A 22905-nucleotide genomic window follows, 5' to 3' on the forward strand; every position below is an offset into this window, starting at 1 on the left:
GTGACAGATCCTGTATGATCTAAATAGCAGCCCTCAATATTGATAGAAAAACATTATGGATGGAATGAAACAGATACCTAACATAGGCTGAAAGAAATAGTTACTGCACACAATATCAGCAAATAGAGTTAAGGCTATATAAATCACACAAGATAAAAAAAAATAACCATAGGCGTAACTGCCCTTCCAGTTTCGGGCAGTCAGGAATTTTTTCAGGAAAATAATAATTGCGTTTCTTCAGGAAAAGAAATTTTTTAACATAAATTTACTTGAAAAGTTGCCAAATATAGCACCAGATTGCATCTAAGGACACTTAAGTATTCATAGAATTCTTTAAAGGGAGGGTGACACCCTTTCAAACTTTGGCCCCCCCCCCTCCTTGACATACTACATCCGCTGCCCATGGAATTATCCTTTCTATAAAATCATGCAAATGTTTATTTTGTAAATAATAGTGACCTAGCTATTGTTGTGAAAATAGCATCCCTGAATATTGATAGAAAAATATGTTACGGAATGTATAAAACAGCACTATAACGTAGGCTGGCAAGAATAGTTATTGCATACAATGTCATCAGCAGCAGCAGTAATAGATGCAAATAAAATGTTTATAAATCACACAATGTTTGAGCTTTACATAAATAAGTGTCCTGCTATATCTATCCTTGTGAGAAATAGCATCCCTGGATATTGATAGAAAATTATGTTATGGACGGAATAAAAACAACTACCTAACATCGGCTGGCAAGAATAGTTACTGCACACAATTTCAGCATCATGGTTAAGTATTGGATGCAAATAAAATGTTTACAAATCACACAATGTTTGAGCTTTACATAAATAAGTGTCCTGCTATATCTATCCTTGTGAGAAATAGCATCCCTGGATATTGATAGAAAATTATGTTTTGGACGGAATAAAACAACTACCTAACATCGGCTGGCAAGAATAGTTACTGCACACAATTTCAGCATCATGGTTAAGTATTGGATGCAAATAAAATGTTTACAAATCACACAATGTTTGAGCTTTACATAAATAAGTGTCCTGCTATATCTATCCTTGTGAGAAATAGCATCCCTGGATATTGATAGAAAATTATGTTTTGGACGGAATAAAAACAACTACCTAACATCGGCTGGCAAGAATAGTTACTGCACACAATTTCAGCATCATGGTTAAGTATTGGATGCAAATAAAATGTTTACAAATCACACAATGTTTGAGCTTTACATAAGTGTCCTGCTGTAGCTATCCTTGTGAGAAATAGCATCCCTGGATATTGATAAAAAAATGGTATGGACGGAATAAAAACAACTACAAGTGATAGCCTGTCAAATAACATACAGAACATGCCATATAATAAAATGCCAACCTTTACCTGTTCCAAAATCAACAGGGTTCACATACTAACTCGGGGCAACTTGCATACATGTACCACGTAATATATTCATTAAACACACTGCTGGTTTAGAAGGTTACAATGTCTTCAGTTTTTTGACAGATTGAGGGCTCAAGATGGCCTCTGGCCGAAAATTCCCAAACATCGACAATAAAGAAACCTTATCTGAATAAAAATTATTTAAAATGATATTTGACGTCCTCCATATGAATATAAGTTGTCCTCTCACAATGGGCAGACTTAAGTGCGAGATTTATCCAATGTTCAGATGACCTATTTGTTTGCGAGCTAAATTGTCAAAATATTGTTTAGGCTATGCCATTCATGTGGGTATGTGTCCCTGTCATACAACCACACTTGAGTTTGAACAAAATCAGACTTACGGTTATGGAGATATTGAAGTTAGAGGAAATTCACTTTAAGCACCACCTACTCATTAATATTCATGTAATACCCATGCTTTTAGTGACTGACCCATTGATCTCTAATGACCTATCACAACTAGTGATTACACATGTATACCTGTCAGATAAATTGCTACACGGTTCCTAATTTGTTACCTGAGCCCTCAAAATCATCATGTACAGGTCTATCACTCATTAAATATGATAGGAAACCATGAAAATGAAATATATAATATATTAATTACAAACAAACTGTTGAATTATTAGTTCCAATGACAAGTATCTTTGAATACATCCATTTTTCCTGGTGTAGAATGTGCTCCAGCATTACCAGTATGTGATACAGTGCATTTAGTGTTACACAGATCATAGTGGAAATAAAATTAGGGTACCTGATTACCTGACAGGTAATGTCTCTTATTACCTGTGTAAACACTAATCACAATTAGTAGATTTCAATTACTCAATCTGGGCCAACCCACATACTAAATATGAGATCAAGTAAAGTTCAACTTCTTGAGATATCGTGATTACGCATTGATTATGCATTTCAGTTTTAACCTCTACCAAAATCAATATGGCCTGAGACCTTAATATGAGGAACCTATTGAATACATCCTGTTAAAGGTTTTCACTCTATGATGACATTTGACCAGACCCCAAAACAATAGGGACCTAGAACTCATTATGGGTAATCAGCATACTGAGTAAGAAATTGGTTGAATGTTACTTTATCGAGGTATCTTGATTACAAGCAGCTTTACACGTACACACACCATCATAATTGCATAAATTCCCTTTGCCTATAGCAAAGAACCAAATGCAATAACTGAAAATCATTATTGCCAACTCCTAAAACTTATTACAAAGCTTATTTTTTTATGCAGCGGCCCCAATACTTAAAAATGATCTTTCATCATGAATGCGTGATCATACTGGAAGAATCTCATGATCATCATTTCAGTTTGCATGTACGTGCTTCTAACTACTTTGGTTAACTAATTAAAACAATTTTGAATAGATATATATGAGATAGATTGTGAACTATTCATAACACCACCACAATAGTTCAAACAAACTGATATGAGCTAAGACGAGCAGCTGTGTTGCACAAGTCTACATCTTGCCAAAGCCTGGAGAACACAAAATAGCCTCCATCATCATGTCTGCAAAGAACTTGGTGTCTTCCACACCCCTTGGGAGGTGTAATTCCAGCCCGCAGGTTGACGCAATTGGGAGGGGTTTTGTTCCATCACGGACACTGAAAAACTCCATATCTATTTGTTTGTGAAATCCTGTTGGGGGTATTCCATCAGCGCCAGTGCAGAACCGGAGGATATGATGTAGTTCAATTTTAATGTTGTCTGTTGTGCCATCATCCAATTCTATGTCCTGAGAGCAATCACCAGCTATACATGAAATAGAATATAAAAGTTGCAATAGATCGACTTCACATATTGTAACATTGCTTACCCCCAATACAGATATGCTAGTCTTCAAAATATATTCCAGTGTTCTTAAACCACATAATCATTATTTTTTTAGTAACAAGAACGCAACTGTGCGTAGTGATTCCTTGCCATATTTTTTAGGAATTTCATTATTGATTGTTGATAAAGATTGAAACAATATTGTGGGGGTTGAAACATTCCAGTGTGGTATTTGTGGTAGCCAGTGGTGACAGAACCAGCTGGGTGACAATTGGACAAGTTTGATTGTTCGTGGCCACAAAAATTTGAATAACCAAAGAAACTAATACAGGTCAGAGGAGGTCAACCTGAGGTCAAAGGTCAACCAGATGCTGGTTGACTATTAGACTACAATAGCGTAACTCCCAACCTTGACAGACATTTTGTTCTCAAGTTATTCCAAAAATACTAGTTTTTGACCCCTAATTGACCCTTGTTGACCTTGGATCACATGACCGTTATGTTTGGAAACGATCCTCTGCCATATTCACAACTAGTTCCAAAATATCAACCATGGACCCTGTCAATGGGAGTTATTGCTTTTTTAAATATTTTGGTTTTTGGCCCCTAACTGACCAAAAACAATAGGGGTCATGTACTCAATATGGGTAACCTTCATGCCAAATATGAAATGTGTACAGGTTGTCGTTCTTCAGATATCGCGATTACTAGCAAGTGTCACAAACATACATACATACATACATACATACATACACACATGAAGTGACCTTTGACCTCTTGGTAATACCTGTTTGGTGGATATACTTAATATGAGTATAAACCTACTCAATACGGGCAACCAACATACCAAGTATGACATTCAATTAGGTTTCTCTCATTGAATTATCATGATTACTACATTTTTTACTACATCTGACTTTTGACCTCAACCAAAACTAGTAGCATTTATCTACTCATTATGGTAAACCTAAGTACCAAATATGAGCGTCATCCAACTTTTACTCATTGAGTTATCTTGATTACAAGGTTCTCAGTGTTTAAACTCTAGATATTGACCTCTTGGTAAAACTTGTACCGTTCATCTACTTGATACTAGTAACATACATACTAAGTATGAGGTTCACCCAAGTTTCTCTCATTGAGTTAGTCTGATTACCAAAATTAATAGCACTTATTTACTCCTCATGGTCATACTATGTTCCAAATATGAGCTTCATCTAAGTTTCCTCCATTGAGTTATCTTGATTACATGGATTTATCATGATTTGACCTCAAATGACCTTTGAACTACGGTAAAAATAATGGGTTCCTCCTCAATATGGGCAACCAACATAATAAGTATGACATTCGATTAAATTTCCCTCATTGAATTAGCATGATTACTAAATTTGTTACCGTTTTTTACCATAGCTGACCTTTGATCTCAACCCAAAAGAATAGCATTTATCTAGCTATGTACCAAATATGAGCTTCATCCAGGTTTTGTGAGCTTGATTACAAGGTTTTCAGTGTGTGACCTCTGTTGACCTTTAACCTCTTGCAAATTAAATAGCTTTCCCCCATTTTCCCCCATTGAGAAAGCCTGATTACAAGCTCCTGTGACACATACATATGCAGTCATGTCTACATAGATTCATTTGGATGTTGCCAAGGAACCAAAAACAAATATATTTTATTTCAACCATTTATATTTATGACACTTACTCCAAGCCTTGCGTAGGAACTCTTCCCAGCAATATATGGTCTCCTCCTCCTTTTCACGATGTGCACAATTCTCTGACCACCTAATGTGAAATAACTTCTTGACAGAAGAGAAGGTAAGAGGGTGGTCACACATGACTAGAAGGCACCTGAATGGTGCAGGGTCTTCATGGATCATACTCCATAACTTCCCAACACTGTCGAGACCTCGCTTGAAGTCATCTATTTCAGACTTGCATCTAACATGAGAGAAAAAATCCACAATGATGATTACAGGGGTGCAAAGAAAAACAAATCGACAAACAACATTTTATCAATATGTAGAAAATAAAGTTGCCCCAATACACATTACAAAGGAGTACTAACTGTCAAAAGTATGTCATTTTCAACCAATCAGCATAAGCAAGACACAGAATATCCATACGTTGTCATAAATATATAACACTTCATACATGATTTCTTACTCAGTGTATTAGACGTTGCTTTGGAGCGACTATTATGTTCCTTTTAAAACATTGAAAAATGTTGTACATAAATACAGTTAAAGTTGTCATACATAGCACCATTTATTTATAATAGCACCCTTACACCTCCCCATTACAAGTGCAATTACACATTTGCACTACCAGAAGATCATATATGGCTTAGTTGGCAAATGAAACCCTTATCACAGAAAGTTGTAATCTCTTCATCTGTCATGCATCAGTATTACATTTAAATGGTCTACCGGTAGAATGGAGTGGCAATGTACCATTTCACAACCTAATGTGCCTATTGTGGGCAATTATTGATTTTATAATAATCCGTCAATATATGATTTTTTCAGAAAGAGTTAACAGACTGTAGACTGATAGGAGGATAGATAGATAAATAAAACACAGTGGTTTCCTGGTATGAGCTAAATACTAGCAAATATACATGTAATAGATGTGCTGTTTGAAAAGGGTCTTTAGAATATCCTCCTTGTTTGCCATTGACATGCTGTATATAGCAGGGCATCCGTTGTTGGCAGCCCAGTCACCAACCATAATTATGGTGTCTTCCAGCAAGGCTTCTGATGAACAGTTTTCTATCTGCAATGCCAATAAACATGACTCTTCAGTTAACCTTGTTGGTATTTAAGTTTATACAATTCACCAAAAAACTTATATTGGACTGAAGGTGTGTAGTGAAGGTTAAATATAGGGCCACCAATGATGATCCATTAATTTCTTTAAAGTGAAAAACTAAAAATGTAGAGGTCCCAAGTTAATTTCTACATTATTATTGAACATATCTACATACATAGGTGAGACAATCAAAGCATGTTAGACCATCCGGCAGCTATGACACTGATTACAAAGAATCTGTAACCGTACAGGTGATTAGGATGAATGCAGAGGATCAATTTGATGTTTGGTAATTTTATATTCCAAGATTTGGTTCTTTTGTACAGTGCTCTTGAGCATGTTTTACTTCTACTTTTCTTGCTGTTGTTATTACTTTAAGGTTTTCTTAAGTTTGGTAATTTTATATCCAAGGTATTGGTTCTTTTGTACAGTGCTCTTGAGCATGTTTTATTTCATGATAACAGCACTTTAATATATGGTATTTATTTTATTTATTTTTATGAGCAATTGTTGACGCACTGTAACGATAGTTCATACCAGCATGCTGGTTTGAGCTAAAAAACCACATCGGTTGTACCATAGAATTAGCCAAGTACCACACAGCAATTCTTATGGGGGAGATTTCAATTTTGGACTATTTCAGGGGCTCTTTTCGGTATTTCCAGTGCAATTTGTTTTCCATGCAACGATCATTGCTTACAACTTTCACAAAGATCCCCAAATGTGTTCTGCTGAACATAGGAGGGAATTTCCCCTCCCCACTTTCAGACCCCACACCATTACAAAAGCTCACACCAGCATGCTGGTATGAGCTAAAAATTAGATAAACACAAATACCCTATATGATTACAAGATGATTCTAACACTGATTCTAACCCATTACAACAAAGAGCCCATTCAGCTATTACCTTCTGCAAGTGACCCATCACATCTGGATCAGTAACATCTTCAGTGGAGAACTCCTCACTTGGTTTATTGTCACACATCATAGAATAGAGCCAGGGGTGTAGCATAGGGAAACCAGGACCGCCATGAAGAATACTCCATGCAATTATTCAACCAGCAAGTCGATAAAGGCCCTTTTCTAAAACAACAATATCATGGGTGAAGTATAGCTTGTCAGTCTTGCCCTCAAAGATTCCCAGATGTGATAATTGCTGTGTGGATAACCTGATGAGAGATAATGTATCATTATTTCACAATTTATTGAATGCAGGCCCATTTGAAAATACTTCATAATAATGATATTTTATCTTGTTTATAGCATACTAGTCATCCCATACAAGTTACGCACCAAGTATGAAGACAAACTGAAAAGTGTGTGTGTGTGGGGGGGGGGGTGTTGGTCAGGATGTAAAGCCAAAATTTCAGCGGATTACTTTAAGCCTGTTTATTGTCCAATTCAAATTTCAAGTAAACACTGCTGAGAAATGTGACTATGAGATTGCTTTAAACCCCCATTGACTGCAAATAACTTTTGATCTCTTATATTTGCACAAATCATGTTGAATTTCACTCAGCTCACTGACAATTCTTTTTAGAATATAGAAATTACCCAGAAAAACAACAAGGTTTTGTGATTCATTGCCATGTAAAAGCAAAATAGGTGTCAATATTAAAGTTCTGTCAGGTTGGCACAACTTGGGCTTGCTGGTTTCAAAGTTTCCAGCATTTTACCCCTATTACAATCAAATGACTTGTAACATGTAGCAGAATCAGTAGGATCATTTTCACACTGATAAGTTATGGTGGTTACAAGGCTTTCAGTTTTTGACCCCTCTCAAATGACCTTTAGGGATCTTGTACTTATTATGGGGATTGGGGAACCTACACACCAAGTTTGAACTCAGTCCACCAAGGCATTGTCCATGTATGGTGCTTGCATGGAGCCAGGGGTCGCATTTTTGTGCGTCCAGGACGCACTGATCACGCTGTGGACGCGCGAAAAAAAAATAGCCTCTTCTCAGTGCGTCCGAGTATTTTGAAATTTCCTATACTGCCGGAAAAAGTGCATATCGCCTTTCGTTTTGGTCCACATTTTTGTTTACTCCTCCTCTCATATTGTAGATGTTCATTTTTTGGCATGACATCTCCGAATTTGGAAAGTGCCCTCTGTGGGTCAAAATCGCCCCAAGCCCTCTTCCATGGGGGCTTTTTTTTTAGGAAAAAATTGAAAAGAGCCCCCGTTAGGCAAAAATTAAATCCTACCCTGGAACGACTTTGATTGAACTTTCGCTTACTGGCCTACTGGGTAAGTGAATAGTAGCCTCTCATCGTTGGGAAAATGGCAAATTGACTGTCGAACTCAGACCCCTTAATATTAGTCCTGGACCCCTTAAAATCAGAGGTAGCAATTTTTAAGGTGTCCAAAAACATGAGTTCGGACCCACTAAATTTGGGGCTTGGCGCTACCCCTGCATGGAGCATCACCCACACATATAAACACACCATCATGAATGCATAGATTCTGCAAGGAATAAAAAATCATGCAACAGTACAGATGTGACAACTTGACAAAGTCTGATTTTTCACACATCAAGTGGTTCATGTGAAGCAGCCCATTTAATTTATTGACAGACAAATAGATAGACTTCTGCACCTTGTCTTAATCTATTGGTATATAGCCAATTTAGTCTAACACAAGTTACTCACGTAAAAAATTCTCTTCTTGGACCTCCAAGGTCAACTGCCTCCTCCCCAGAAAAACAAATGACTGGATCCTTAAAAAATGAAAACCCTGCTTGGGAATTTATGGCATCTGCTGCACATTTGGGAATTTTCCTCCGCCTAACAACAACGTGGATTTTCTCCTCCTCTCGCAACAAATGATATTGCCCCAACTTTTCCTGCATCCTTGCTTCTAGAATGGTGTCATCACTGCAAATAAATTTAAAAGAATAATCTTAATTGCACTTTAAGAACGGTAGAACATATTCTAAAATAAGTACCAGTGCTGAAGGACTCGAGTCCGGACTCGGTCTCGAGTCCTTTTTTTGAGGACTCGGACTCTGACTTGAAGGACTCGAACTCGGTCAAAATGACTCGAGGACTCGGTCCGAGTCCAGGCACGAGTCCTTAAAAAAAATTATCAAATTTGCACCTTTGAGTACCTGCCCACAAGTTTCAGACAAGAATTATAAGCTGTTCCCTCACAACTTTTGCATCTAGGGTTTTTCTATTGAATACTTAGCGAGAAATCAGTTCAAGTTGGAACTTCAAAGTCATGGCTTTTACAAGGGGTGTCTACAGACTTTTCAGTGTTTAAACCATGTTTACCTAAAACGACCACTGACTCAAATAAAATCAACAGGGTTCTTCTACCCATTCATTTCAACAAATATACCAAATAGGAGAAAATCCACAGCTAGAACAATTCAGATATGACCATCACAAGGTTTTCATTTTTCGACCAATGCTGACCCCAACTGACATTTTACTTGGACCAAAAATCAATAGTGTTCTTCTACTGAATAGGGGTAACCTATTTATGAGTCCAGTCCAAGTTAACTCCTGAAAGTTAAGTTTAATAAATAATTATTTGTTATACTCGCATTGGCTCTTAGAGATTACCGTATAATTTACCGATTGTTATCTATGTCCTTCAAGCTGTCTTCTATAACATGCTGTAATTCATCATCACTTGCATAATCCGGCTCAAGCAGATCGATATAATCAGCGACATACCTGTAGAAAACAAGAGAATGAAGACAATTTGTGATTCCTTGCTGAGATTCATCCTAGTTTCCCTCATTGAGAGAGTCTGATCATGAGCTCCTGTCACATACACACACGTACCGACAAATACGCATTCGTGATTACATATATTCCTTCGCCCATCGCCAGTGAATCAAAAATGTTTTCACTCATTTTGTGGCTACCGCATAAACATGACTGGCAAGAAGAACATTACAATTATTCTGATAATATGTGAAATTGCTTGCAAGAACAAATAAGGATTTATTTCTTGCATCTTCCCATTCCGAAAATTTTGCTCTTTCGTGATAATTAATCTTACTTTGCATAACTATCAGAAGGAGTTGAAGGAGATTGTCTTTGTTGTGTTGATCTCGCTGGTGCTGATGGACCTGCCAAAGCACTACTGTCTCTGCTGTCAGAAGATGATTAACACAAAATAATATCAACACATAATTAGAAGTGACCTTCACAAACTACTACATCAAATCAATATGGGGTTTACCACTTGTCACTATGCCAACAACTACTATGTTAGATATTTCACCTAAATGCTAATCATATCACTCCTAGAACTTACAACATTATACGCTAATGCTTTCAGATTATTTATATGTTGGATGACATTATGTTATGGGTCCTCATTCATGTTGTAGCATAGTTTACAGTATGCCATAACCCACCAACTCATGGATATTAATTAGATCAAAAGTTTATATATTGAAAGCATATGTACCACCTTCAAATGATTCAAATTTTTTTCAAATGATTCCAAGCAGAATCATGCTTAAAGGGGAACTGAAGGCTGAATTTTTGAAGATATATATTGTAGAGCAATGAAATACAAGTACTTTACCGAAAACCGCATTCAAAAGTCTTGCTTAGTTTTTTATTATCTTTTCTTTTTTCTTTTTTTTACAAGTTGAAGCAAGTCTATGATGTCACACAGGTACTACAAGTTGCTTTGTTTTATGTATTTCTCTATAACCCTGAATTTTTGAAAAAAATATATTGTATAGTAATTAATAAATAAAAGTATTTTAGTGCAAACCGCATTCAAAAATCTTGTTTAGTTTTCTATTTAGGTTTTTTTTTTTTTGACAAGAAGGAGACTTGAAGACTTGATTTTCGAATACGGTTTTCAGTAAAGTACTTGTATTTGATTGCTCCACAATATATGTCTCCGAAAGTTCATGCTTCAGTTCCCCTTTAATCATGGAGAAAAATCATGCTTACAGTTGCAAAGTATTGAAGTTTGAATGAATTTATGTTAAGCCCAGCCTACTCATTATTATTCAGTATATCAGCATTGAAAACAATAGGGACCAGTTACTCACTATGGAGGACCTATAAACCAAGCATGAGCTTATTCAAAGTTAGACTTCCAGATTTCATGTTTAAGAGCTAACATTGCCAAAATCCTGCTTGGCTCTGCCCACTCATGAATATAACTGACGGCTATTTAATTATCGCTTTAGAATGTGCCCATATACAACTGTTACTATCACACCAAATTTGAACAAAATCAGGCTTACGGATGTTGAGATATCAAAGTTTGAAGATTAAACTTTAAGTACCGCCTACTCATTAATATGTGATACACGTTAGAGCTGTTCTAGTTACTATAGAGAATGTTTCAAGCAAGTATGAATCTGATTCATGTTAGCTCTGTTAATAACTTATTGTGCATACAAAAAAAGTTTGCAATTTGACCTCATATGACATTTGACCTCCACCAAAATCAAGTAGTATTTATAACAGCAGCATGAAAAGCAACAGGCTTCTAGTACTATGTGTTGGCAATGCGTGTCAATTATGAGCTTAATCAAGGTTACCATTGTTGAGAGTTTGTGTTTATAAGCTAATATTGGCAAAATCACAATTAACTCCGCCCACTCATGAATATCAATGAGATCAAATTTTGTATACCTGGCAATGATGTGTACCACTATGAGCTGACTCCATTACAGTATATGGGCAACACTCCGCAACACATATGTGCCAAGTACCGCATTAATCCATCATTTCTGTATTGAGTTATCATGTTTACAATCCCAAAGTGTCACATACACACACACACGTACCAACCTGATTACATTGGTTCCTATGCTATCATTATTCATGCATTCCAGGTTTACAAGCATTCTGGCAGATATACACCAACCCCACCCCAAATGCAACGACTGGCCATCTAAATTTGTTCACTAATAAAAAACACACATGGCATACCTATTTCCATTGCAACTTTCCCTGTGTTGTTTCAGCTTTGTTTCAGGAATCTCCACGTGACAAATGAAACATTCTTGCAGCGTATCATCTACTACAGATACATCCTCCGTCTAAACAAACCAGAAAACCGAAATGTTTTTGTGATTATATGATTATACCAAACTCCTGAACAACCCAAATGAGGCACTGGCAAAGAACCATAGTGACAAACCCTGTAACCCACACAATTGTACCATAGAATTTGTATGAAAAGAAGCATTTTGATTGATTTTATTAAATGGGCCATATGGCCCACATATGGCCTCGAACTCAAAAATCCTAACTCCCTGAGGGCACCACTACCACAGTACTATTGTGACAAACCCTCAATATTGTACCATATAATCTGTAGGATACATTTTGCATATCTACACAAAATGGCCCTAAAATGGCCCTTCATGGCCCACATGTGACCCTTGACCCCAAATTTTGGACCACCACTCACTTATGACCCATCATCCAGTGGTCATTGTGTCCAAGTTTCATCAAAAAAAGAAGCAGTGCGCTACAGAACAATTGTGAACAGAAGGCTAGATACATAGATAGATAGATAGATAGACAGACAGACAGACAGACAGACAGACAGACAGACAGACAGACAGACAGATAGCTGGTTTGAGCTAAAAAACCAAATTACTCAAGAAGGGAAATGAGAACAACAACATTGGCAAATGAATAAGGTTGATCTACTCAATGCGGCCAAAATACATACCAGTTATGAGAACAATCCAATTTGGCACTGCTGAGATACGGCCATCGCAATGAGAGCATCACATACGCATACACAAAAACCCACGTGATTGCGTACATAGATTCCTTTTGCCATGATATCAATAAGATGAATACAGCAAAACTGTAATTTAGATTCATAATGCATACCCTTACCCAACACGAATAACTATTAAGTATTCGCTAAGTATTCGCTAAGTATTCGAATAGCTATATAGTTGGTATTTCAAAAATTTAAGCATTCAGACTTTAGAATAACTAATTGAATACTTAAAATAACTATTCCAATAGGTATTCGAATACTTCTTTCCTTCGAATGCTTAGAGAATGCTAAATATAGCTATTCCAATAAGTATTCGAACACCTATTTCATTGAATGCCTATTCGAACACTTATTTCCTTTTGTAAGATGGTCAGCTCTTACATAAAGTTTTGTTTTGTACCATAGTTTTACTTGTTTATTAGGTGCATTGTGCACTGAACAGAGGGGCTATACATTTGTACAGTATATTTGTATGTTGTCTTGTGGATTAAAACCTCTACACTTCTACCTCTTCTAGGTTGCTAGGCAACTATCTTGTTCTTCCTGGAAATTGGCTCTCACAGGAAATGGGGTCTGTGTGTGTATATTTTAGTAACAAAGGGAGTTTTGTGAGGGGTATAAGGAGTTAGGCAGTTGGCTATAAGTATCTGAGCAAGGCAGTTGCAAAAGAAGAGAAAGATAGTTTTAATGGCTGGATAGTTTGTTTTAAACCTTAATTTACATAGTTCAAGTTACTGTAGTCCTTATCATTTTATGGAAGTTGTGATATTCAACTGACAGTCTGGGACACTATTTTATTATAAAGGATATTATTTTACAATAAAGTATATTCCGGGACACCATTTCTTATAAAGGACATTATTGTACTACTGAGGATATTGAAATTATTTTACTGAAGGATACCCTGCGACACCATTGCTTATAAATTGAAGGATAATACTTTGTTGGGATCGGACATTCATAATACCATTTATTGTGTTCAACTATTTCTGATGTTGTGGAATATCTGATGTCGTGGAAGATATGATGTCGTAGAATACTTGATGTCACCAGCAGGCCAACTCACCAGAACAGACTTTTAAATTAAGTGTATTTACTTTAACATTTGGGTGTGACCTCACGACTGTAAGTTATTTTATTTAATTCTTTGACTGGGCCCAGATCAGCTGAATATTGTTTGTTATTCATAATTATAATTTCTTTTGATCCAATCCGGTTGAGTTTTCCAGTTTTGATGTATCTGCTCTGTGTTTGGTCTTCCAACCAAACCCAGAGTTCTCTGATCAAGAACAAACATTTTTTTCAGTGGCTAACACCCTTACACTTTGAACAGCGCAAAAATATTTGAAATATACCGCGGAGGATTTAATAGCTGAAGTGTTTCCAAAATTTCATCGATCATATTCATAAGACCTACTGTTTTAGTATTCTGTGCTTAACACTCCATTTCAAATAGATATTTATTCCTTGTGAATGTTATTCAACTTTTAATAGCAGATTTAATCAAGAAGCTAGGGCAACAAGCTGGCCAAATTCCTAACTCTCCTTACTTGGAACTAATTAGCATACAAGTATTCAATAAGTATTCAAGTAAGTATTCAGAAACCTGTTAAGCCTTCATAACATATCTAATTAGCATACAAGTATTCGAATACTAGCGAATAAGTATTCGAATAACTATAAGTATTCGTCAGAGCCGAATTATTTAAATGAGCGAATACTTATATGTAAATGAGCTAAGTATTCAAATAGCTATTCCAAAAGCTACTCGAATACCTATTCGAATACCTATTCGAATACCTATTCGAATACCTAACAGGTATTCGAATACTTAACTCATTTACATAATTCGGCTCTGACGAAGGCTTATAGTTATTCGTATTAGTATTCGAATACTTATTTTGTACTGTGTGTTATATGGTAGATTTTCTGAATACTAAGGAAATCTTTGAATACTTATCGAATACTTATCGAATATATTCGTGTTAGGTAAGGGTACCTTATCAAACCTAATTTATCTTAACCGTCCCAAATGTTATTGTTTCACTGTCTGTCAAATAAGCAGACACATAACTAAGCAATCTCATATAAGGGGAAATTTCAAATAAAAGGTTTAAAATTTTGACAAAGTATTTCAAATTCAATGTTCCGAAGAGAAGCATCAATCAAAACCAAAGTGCATCAATGCACCATGTAGTTAGTTATTTTCACATGCAGTAAAAAAATGGATGTTGTTCACAAATCTAGAATTGCTACTTACCACAGCTGAGAGGTCCAGCTCAGCCTGGATTGGTCTGAGATACACTTTTGCCTGCTTAACAATGGCCTTTATGTTGGCTACGCTGTAGCCGCCACCAGGAGCCAATGGAATGACCTCGAACACTTTAAGCTGGCCAGAAGTTTTCAGGTATTGAAACCCTCCAGCATCCCTCAACTTTGGGTATTCATCAAAAAGATGTTCCCGTAGCTCACTGGCAGTCATTGCCGAATCCAGTGCCAGTTTTTTCTTTCCAAGGCCTGGTGATTTTAGGATCTTTTTGGTCAAATCAGATGGAATGCGTTCCTGAAAGAAACGTGCCCATACAATCAACATTAATAAAAAAGAAATGTTTTTTTGAATTTGAATCCTGATCATTATCTCATCGCCCCGATAGTCAAACATAAAATTCTTTACATAATGTTACTTCAAGTTGCAAAACATAACACCAAATTGCATCTAATGACCCTTAACTAATGAAAAGTTTAATTTAGAGCATCTGTCACATTAAGTTCGGCTAAAGCGTAAGTAGCACATGTCCACATACTATATCCATGTACAGTGACTGCTATGTCATAGAGTGTAGTTACTGTAGTATATGAATATCTAACAGTTGGGTGCACAAGACTCAACGATATGGTGGATGCAAACTTACGCGCATCTACCCACATATATACGATGCTGAGACATTGTCATTTTAAGGAATTGGCTCTAAGCCCCGCCCACTAATAAATATTCATGACATTGGCTCCAAAATAAACATGCCTCCAGATCAACCCTTACAGTAATGTTGCATCTAAAAACCCTTCAAACCTATTGCTTGGTGGGTTTTAGGTTTATTGACTTGTATCACCACCACAGTCATTACAATATGCTACCACTGAAGTGTACAGGCAGTGTGACCTTGATAATTAGGGATTGTCTACTCACTATGGGTAACCTACCTATGCACCAAGTATGACATCAATTCACCTTGGGACTGCTGAGAAATCCTAATTACAAGCGTAGTGACACACAAACATGCCGAATACATACACACACACACGCAGTGGCGTAGCCACGAATTTGGTGAGTGGGGGCCCTTAAGAATTTTGTGATCGCCCTCCTGGGATAGGGAAAATTTTGAATAATTAAGGGTACTTAGATACAATCTGGTACTATATTTTGCAACTTTTCAAACAGGGTTCGGTTTTGGGCCGTCCAAAACCTGTTTTTGCCGGGACAGTGGCAAAAACCTGGTTTAAACCCGTCTAAATGCGTCCAAAACAATAAAAGAACTAAATTGCACCACAGAAAATTACCTGAAAATATCTTTTTAAAGAGTTTTGCCACTTTTAGGTTTTGGACACGTCCAAAACCTGTTTTGGACGGCCGGTTTAAACCGCGGTCAAAACCATGGTTAAAACCACCGATGTCCAAACCTGGGAACCCTGTTTTCAAGTAAATTTATGTTCAGGAAATTCATAATTTTTTTATTAGTCTGTCCGTATTTACATTTTTAATTGAGGAGGACAAAAAGTCATAAAAAAATGGAAATGAACCCTTTTGCTTTAAGAAATTTTTGAACAATTAGGGGTCCTTAGAAGCAATTTGCTACTTGATTTGTAACTTTTGAAGTAAACTTAAGGTCCAGAATTTTCTTATTTTTTGGTTAGTCTCTGCAATATTTATGTTTTTAATTAAAGAGGACAATAAGTTATACAAAAAATGGAAATTAGCCCTCTCACTTTGAGAAATTTTTTAACAATTAGAAGCAATCTGGTTCTAATAATTGCTTCTAAGGAGCCCTAATTGTTCAAAAACTATATTTTGTAACTGTTGAAGTAAACAAGTTCAAGAATTGTCTTATCCCGAATTTACGATTTTAATTAAGACGCATAAAAATTATACAAAAAAATAGAAATTATACCCTTTCGCTTTGAGAAAATTTTGAATAACTAAGGGTCCTAGATGCAATCTGGTGCTACATTTGTTATCTTTTGAAGTAAAATTAGTGTCAGGAATATACATTTCTTAGATTATTAAAAAAAAAAAAATTGAAAAATCTGCCAGGGGGGGGCATGGCCCTGTGCCCCCCCTCCTGGCTACGCCACTGCACACACTCAGTCGTGACTGCATACTGTAGATTCATAGGCTGGAGCCATGGAATAAAAATTAATCCAAATTTGCATGACTTAGTTAGCTTGGTTAAATGGGTTTCAATGTTTGACACTGTTGACCTATAGCAGAACCATATGGGGTCATCTACTCGCTATATATGCAAACTTCTTTCAAATATGAGATCAACAATGAATTGTACTGCTGTGATCAAAGTGCTTACAAGGCCTGTCATACACACACACATATCCCACTATGATTGCATAGATCCATTTCACCACTGGCAAAGAATCAAAAAGTTTACTCACTGAGGAAGGCAAAGCGAGGCACACAAATTCCAGTGTCACAAGTGACTTCCTTTTCTTTTTTTTGTTGGAGTATGGCTGGAACAGATTGAAAACTGTAAGATGATTTGCAGATGCTGTATTCAGAAAGAAATGTTAGGGTTGACTTAATGTGTTTAGAAATGTTGTAGAGATTGACTTCAGATGACCTCTCTCAAAAACAATAGGGATCATGTACTCATGAGGAACATACACCAAGTATGAACTTGATCGAACCGGGCATGGTCGAATTATCGTGTTTACAAGCAAAAAATACCTTAATTTCACAAAATATCTATTCTGACTACAAATGAGCCCATACCTCCACCAAGTCAAAAGCATCACTGTAATCATCATGAGAAACACACACACCAAATTTCAAACTGAAATATGACTGTTACCATATATACAGTGTTTGACCACATTGACTCCGAATGACATATGACCAAGAGTAGTGGGCCAAAGCCAAAATTACCGTATTGTGGTGGGACGGAATTTGATAGACCTTTTGAATAATACCACTTTATATGTAGCATATATGAAGGAATCAGGATATCCACACAAACAGGTCAGTCACAGACTGCAACCAGACACAAAAAAAACAGACACAAATTTGAAGATGTTGCCATGGTAACACAAATATATTGACGTGGTGGGACGGAATGATAAATCTCATGAAATCATGTACATGTAACCTTTATGTAATTATTATCAAAAGTAGTACAATATCATAGTAATTATTAACACTGAAATGGAGGTGAACTATTCTTCTACCATTAGGAAAACAATGGCAGAAATTATACTTCACGCATAAGAATTGTGTTAATTTTACCGAAAGTGTGTCAATGTGGTGGGACGGAATGTGGTGGGACGGAATTTTTTTCCAATGTAAAGGCTGTTGATTAGGTACGAAAACAATAAACAATTATGTTTTCTCTCACAAGAAATTCATAAGCAACAATGAAGTTTATGCTGTCCAGAGTGAAATATTAAATATGCTCGATGAGATCTTGGACATATTCCGTCGGAAAGTTATTTCGAACATATGTAATGGATGCTTTGTACACTGCTCGATTATTTGCTTTCTGGTTGGCCCTTTGCCTTTTCTTCCTACTCCATGCACTCCCATTCTTGAAATACCTCAGCAGTCAGCACCCCATTCTCTCCTTCTTTTTCTTCCTATAACGTATGTATCTGCTAGCAGACACGTTTTGAGGCTCAGGATTTTCCATATTGATCTGTTTTGCAAAGAGAGATAAAAGGACATTCTTACCAGCGGATGCATGAAAAGGGACTGGGGTGGGGGTATAGCCCCACACATTTCTGGCTTAATTATTAAGAAGTTGGGGGACCAGGAAGCAATAGTGGTCTTCCCCCATATGCCAACGTGTGAATAGAAAGAAAGAATAAGTTGGCTTCAATATCCTGTGAATTGTGTATTACATATGCAATATGACATGAAATTGGCCTCATAATGTGCAGTTATGAACAGGCTGAATAATTGCTAGGCATAGACAGTATACACTTCCTGCACAATATATTTCAACTAGCCTACCTTGTGTTTTGGTTCACTTTTTTTGCATCGTAGGCTACAAGTTTCAAAATCCAACTTAACATGATAGATAGCAACAGTTTAGGCAGCATACCATATTCTGTTAGGCAACAGCTTAGGCTAAAACATTAATTTGCTAGGCTAGACAACTCCAGCAAAATAGGTAATATTTCATCTAACAGGTTTGCTTCCTAGCATAAGTCCTGTAGGCTACACATTTCTACTCTCATTATATTATAAGTTTTGTTTTAAACCTTTCCAAATAACATAGTCTGTTAGCAACAGCTTAGGCTAAATCATAATTATCACTATTAAATTGTCTGAATTGCCTATAACCATGAACTGGAGGTAAATTAATATATTACTATTGAGAAGCAATGAATTCTTACCTTTATTCTTGCAATCTAGCTCTTCTATCTTGTATGCTTCAGTATGTGAGTACCATAACAACTTGACTTTAAAGTCAATTTCTTGTGCACGTGGATCATTGTTCATCAGCAGATGATATCAATTCAAAAGCACATGTTCTACAATGGATAGTTTAGGATAGCCAAAAGGGCCAAGAAAGAAACCTAGGGTGAACAACTAGGACTATTTCAATAGTGATTGGATTTATTTATGCATGATAAAAAACCCATTCTCAATTACCCCAAAATGTGTTGTTTTGACACATGAGGTTCAAAACTGATGTGATGTGTACAGTACTGTATGTATGGAATCTCCAGATACATAAAATTTTGAAGTATCATCAATTAATCACATTGTTTTAAGGTTGGGTGTTCAAGGAGTCTGAATAAGTTTGTAATCTTAAGTGACAGAGGTAAATTTTGGACCAGACATGCTGTTTGAAGTTGCCTTCCATTGAAAATTCCGTCCCACCACACCTTGTTTCCGTCCCACCACGAAAATGTTGGACTATCCCCCTGTCTATCCAGGATAAAATATTTATTATTTCTCCACTCAGAGGTGTCAGTTACATACATAGTTGATAGTTTGGAGAGTTTAAAAAAAATTATCATTTTTTTCCCCCTTGGAAATTAAAAAAATATGTTCAAAAATGTGGTGGGACGGAATTGAACACTTTCGTTTTATTTTTTTCTTCATTCAAGAACTACTATTGATACATTTTATAGTGCATAAAGTATCCTCATTAAAGGCCATTTATACTGCCAAAAACAGAAATATTCAACTTTGTTCCCATATGTAATTACCTCATTTTTCTGAAATTCCGTCCCACCACATCAGGAATGTGCTACCTGCATTTTGGAATGACCGCATTCCATTTTTATGCGAGTTATCGTAATTTTTTTTGATGATTACAGAACTTTGGTTAGTTGTTCTCATAACCATGGGTGAAATGAGCCTAAGTGGCAATGTTCAAATTCCAGGTAAAGTGATGACCATTAATGGCTTTGGCCCTAAAATCAACATGATTCTTTCTTTTACCTACTAAGCAATTCCCCCTGGAAATTTTTTCTCCAGACAATTTCCCCCGGACAATTGCCCCCCCCCCCCCATCGGATTAAGGTTGGGTTAGGGTTGGGGTGGGGATTAGGGTGGAAATTTTCGGGGGGAAATTGTCCGGGCGGCAATTGTCCAGGGGGTCGAACGATCATGAAAACTTCCTGACAGTAATATTTCAGCAGAATGTAACTTTGTCTGTATTATTTAACTTATCATTTGTGTGTACTATGTATAGTCTCTAATAACCCTACCTATGGTGAAAACATTAAACAATGATCTTGGTTTTTCAACGCTAACCAAAGAATTATGGCAAGGAATCACAAAACCTTTTGGTATTCCTGTTTTACTTGATCTGCATCTTATTATCACATTGTGCTTGTATTCTAGAGTTTCATTCTACTACAGGTATAGTCTCAGTACTATAATCACAGGTTGTTAATAAGTATTAAGCCATGCTACATTGTAGCAGAACTAGAAATAAATAATCAGTTAATTACCTGCACTGCGACCAGCAGAATCTTCAATGCGGAGCATATATGCTCGACACCTGCTTATTAGGATGGCCTGTCTGCCCACACCTTCTACACCAAGTTGCTGAAATTGCCCCGAATTCATGAGAGTTGCAGCTTCAGGAGTGACCTGTAGAATTTATCAGAACAAGTAATAAATTTCCTAAATTAATAGAACAGTGCCTACCATTTGCAATTAGTAAAACCATTCTTATGTCCGTTGAGTTGTCAAGGGTCTCCAACAAGATGGGATATAGTTACAGCCAGATCTGATCAGTGATGCTATTCAGAAGCATCAATGTGAAGTGTAAAAGACATTACTTATTTATTTAAGCCTTACAGTGTGAAATTCTGACTTGTTTGGTCAGTGATGTAGTGAAGGGACTTTGAAATGTAGTGAAATATCACAGTCCATAAATATATATTTTTTTTAATATTTCCCAATTTGTATGTCAAACGTTTTTTTTCTTCAAAAAAGACGCATTGGCATTTCGCAGTGTTCGACTGACTGTATCTAGCAGGTGTGTACCCATATCATTGATCTGCATCATGCACCGGGTACCAAAATTATATATTCCAGACCAAGCAGGGTTGTTTGACTTAAATCACAGTTGATTAAAATCACTGGTTTAAATCCAATTTTAATCAAATAATTTTTTAAATCACTGATTTAAATCACCTTTTCCGATATTTTTTGCTGGAAAAGTTGGTTTAAAGTCAATGCAATCATTTGGATCAACTGATACCACCAAATTACACACTGTAGAATGATGTTAACACATATGTACCCCTCTAGAGCAGTCAACTTCTAAATTTTATAAAGATTAGGTTACCCAAACACACTTGTTTATGAATAAAAATCGAACTCATTTATAAAATTTAAAACACTAAATTTTTTTCACGATCCCTTCTGCCATTCATAGTTATGGTATAATAATGATGATGTTGCATAGTAATATAGGCTAATGATTACAATAGAATCCCAAGGCATTTAACATATATATATATCTTGATTATAGTGATGAGAGATAACAATAATGTGGCTTCTGTTTTCATCAAAGTTTTAGTTTTATTCGACCAATGAACCAATGATCATGTCATTGAAAATCTTACAATTAAGTGGTACATGTAATATTCTCACTCACATAATTTTGATCGATTCAGTCAGGTGGTAATGAAACATCACAAAAAGTAGCAATCTTTCTAAATAATGTTGTCGATGTATGCAATGTGCAGTGTAATTTCCATGTAGCATTTAATACAGCTATAGCCTAGTATAGCCTAGACCTAGCTCTTATGCCTAGCCTAGCCATAATAGTAGTAGTATTGCTATGTTAGATAGGCCCTAGGCTGGCCCTAGGCTATACTACTTATATTAGTACTCCAGTAACACAGCCATGTTCAATGACTAGGCCCTAGGCCTAGTAGCCTACTACTACTAGGCCTAGGTCCTTGTAGCAGTAGGCCTAGGTCCTATGTCTAGTATAGTTCTAGCTAGATAGGCCCGGGCTATGCTGACTTTATTACCCCCTCTCTTCTAAAGTTGTCGATCACCAGTTGATTATACTCCAGTCTGGATAGAATTCCTTCCATACTTCTGAGCTGTTGTGAGAACCTAAATAACGGCAGTACAGGTGAAGCACGACAATAAGAAAACGCAGAAGACCTAGGCCCTACATGTATTCTCGGCATATGCGAATTGCGTGACTTTACTACGTACATTTACATCACTCACATCAGTCTATTAGTCTAGTAACCGGTCGTGCAGCGCACCACTGCTCCGTATGCATTACGTACACGTTGTATCCAGGGACCAGCTAGACCTCAACGAACATTTAGATTCCCGCCATTTTACAATGGCGCTATTATATACTAAAAGTCAGAGCCTTATATAGAGAGAGTTGCGACAACTGAAATTTAGGCG

The 22905-nt window shown here is 36.5% G+C and overlaps 2 protein-coding genes across 2 annotated transcripts; both read right to left on the reverse strand.

The window, feature by feature from the left end:
• Positions 1 to 1730: 1730 nt before the first annotated feature.
• LOC139964474 (G2/M phase-specific E3 ubiquitin-protein ligase-like) lies at positions 1731 to 9750 on the reverse strand. Its single transcript, XM_071966063.1, has 6 exons — positions 9629 to 9750; positions 8699 to 8923; positions 6955 to 7216; positions 5856 to 6010; positions 4941 to 5176; positions 1731 to 3215 (listed from the first exon to the last, which is right to left on the reverse strand). The coding sequence occupies exons 3-6, from the start codon at positions 7057 to 7059 to the stop codon at positions 2923 to 2925; spliced, it is 789 nt and encodes a 262-aa protein (XP_071822164.1). The 5' UTR covers positions 7060 to 7216; positions 8699 to 8923; positions 9629 to 9750; the 3' UTR covers positions 1731 to 2922.
• On the reverse strand, positions 7102 to 22855 carry LOC139964907 (uncharacterized). The gene is made up of 9 exons (XM_071966963.1): positions 22509 to 22855; positions 20970 to 21111; positions 17442 to 17554; positions 15040 to 15342; positions 11969 to 12078; positions 10062 to 10154; positions 9629 to 9730; positions 8699 to 8923; positions 7102 to 7216 (listed from the first exon to the last, which is right to left on the reverse strand). Exons 1-9 carry the CDS (start codon positions 22701 to 22703, stop codon positions 7102 to 7104), a joined length of 1398 nt encoding a protein of 465 aa, XP_071823064.1. The 5' UTR covers positions 22704 to 22855.
• Positions 22856 to 22905: the final 50 nt, after the last annotated feature.

The sequence above is a fragment of the Apostichopus japonicus genome, chromosome 23, assembly GCF_037975245.1.
Source record: "Apostichopus japonicus isolate 1M-3 chromosome 23, ASM3797524v1, whole genome shotgun sequence".
NCBI classification, from domain to species: Eukaryota; Metazoa; Echinodermata; class Holothuroidea; order Aspidochirotida; family Stichopodidae; genus Apostichopus; species Apostichopus japonicus.

Bases quoted from the DNA above. Each gene is read 5' to 3' on its own strand.
- LOC139964474 (XM_071966063.1), bottom strand. From the start codon at position 7,059: ATGCTACACCCCTGGCTCTATTCTATGATGTGTGACAATAAACCAAGT. The intron at 6,011-6,954 runs GTAATAGCTGAA...TTGGCATTGCAG, and splicing joins TGATGGGTCACTTGCAGAAG to ATAGAAAACTGTTCATCAGA. The intron at 3,216-4,940 runs GTAAGTGTCATA...TTTCATGTATAG, and splicing joins GTTCCTACGCAAGGCTTGGA to CTGGTGATTGCTCTCAGGAC.
- LOC139964907 (XM_071966963.1), bottom strand. From the start codon at position 22,703: ATGTACGTAGTAAAGTCACGCAATTCGCATATGCCGAGAATACATGTA. The intron at 12,079-15,039 runs GTAAGTAGCAAT...TGGTTTGTTTAG, and splicing joins AGCTGGACCTCTCAGCTGTG to ACGGAGGATGTATCTGTAGT. The intron at 10,155-11,968 runs GTATGCCATGTG...ATCTTCTGACAG, and splicing joins GAAAGTTGCAATGGAAATAG to CAGAGACAGTAGTGCTTTGG.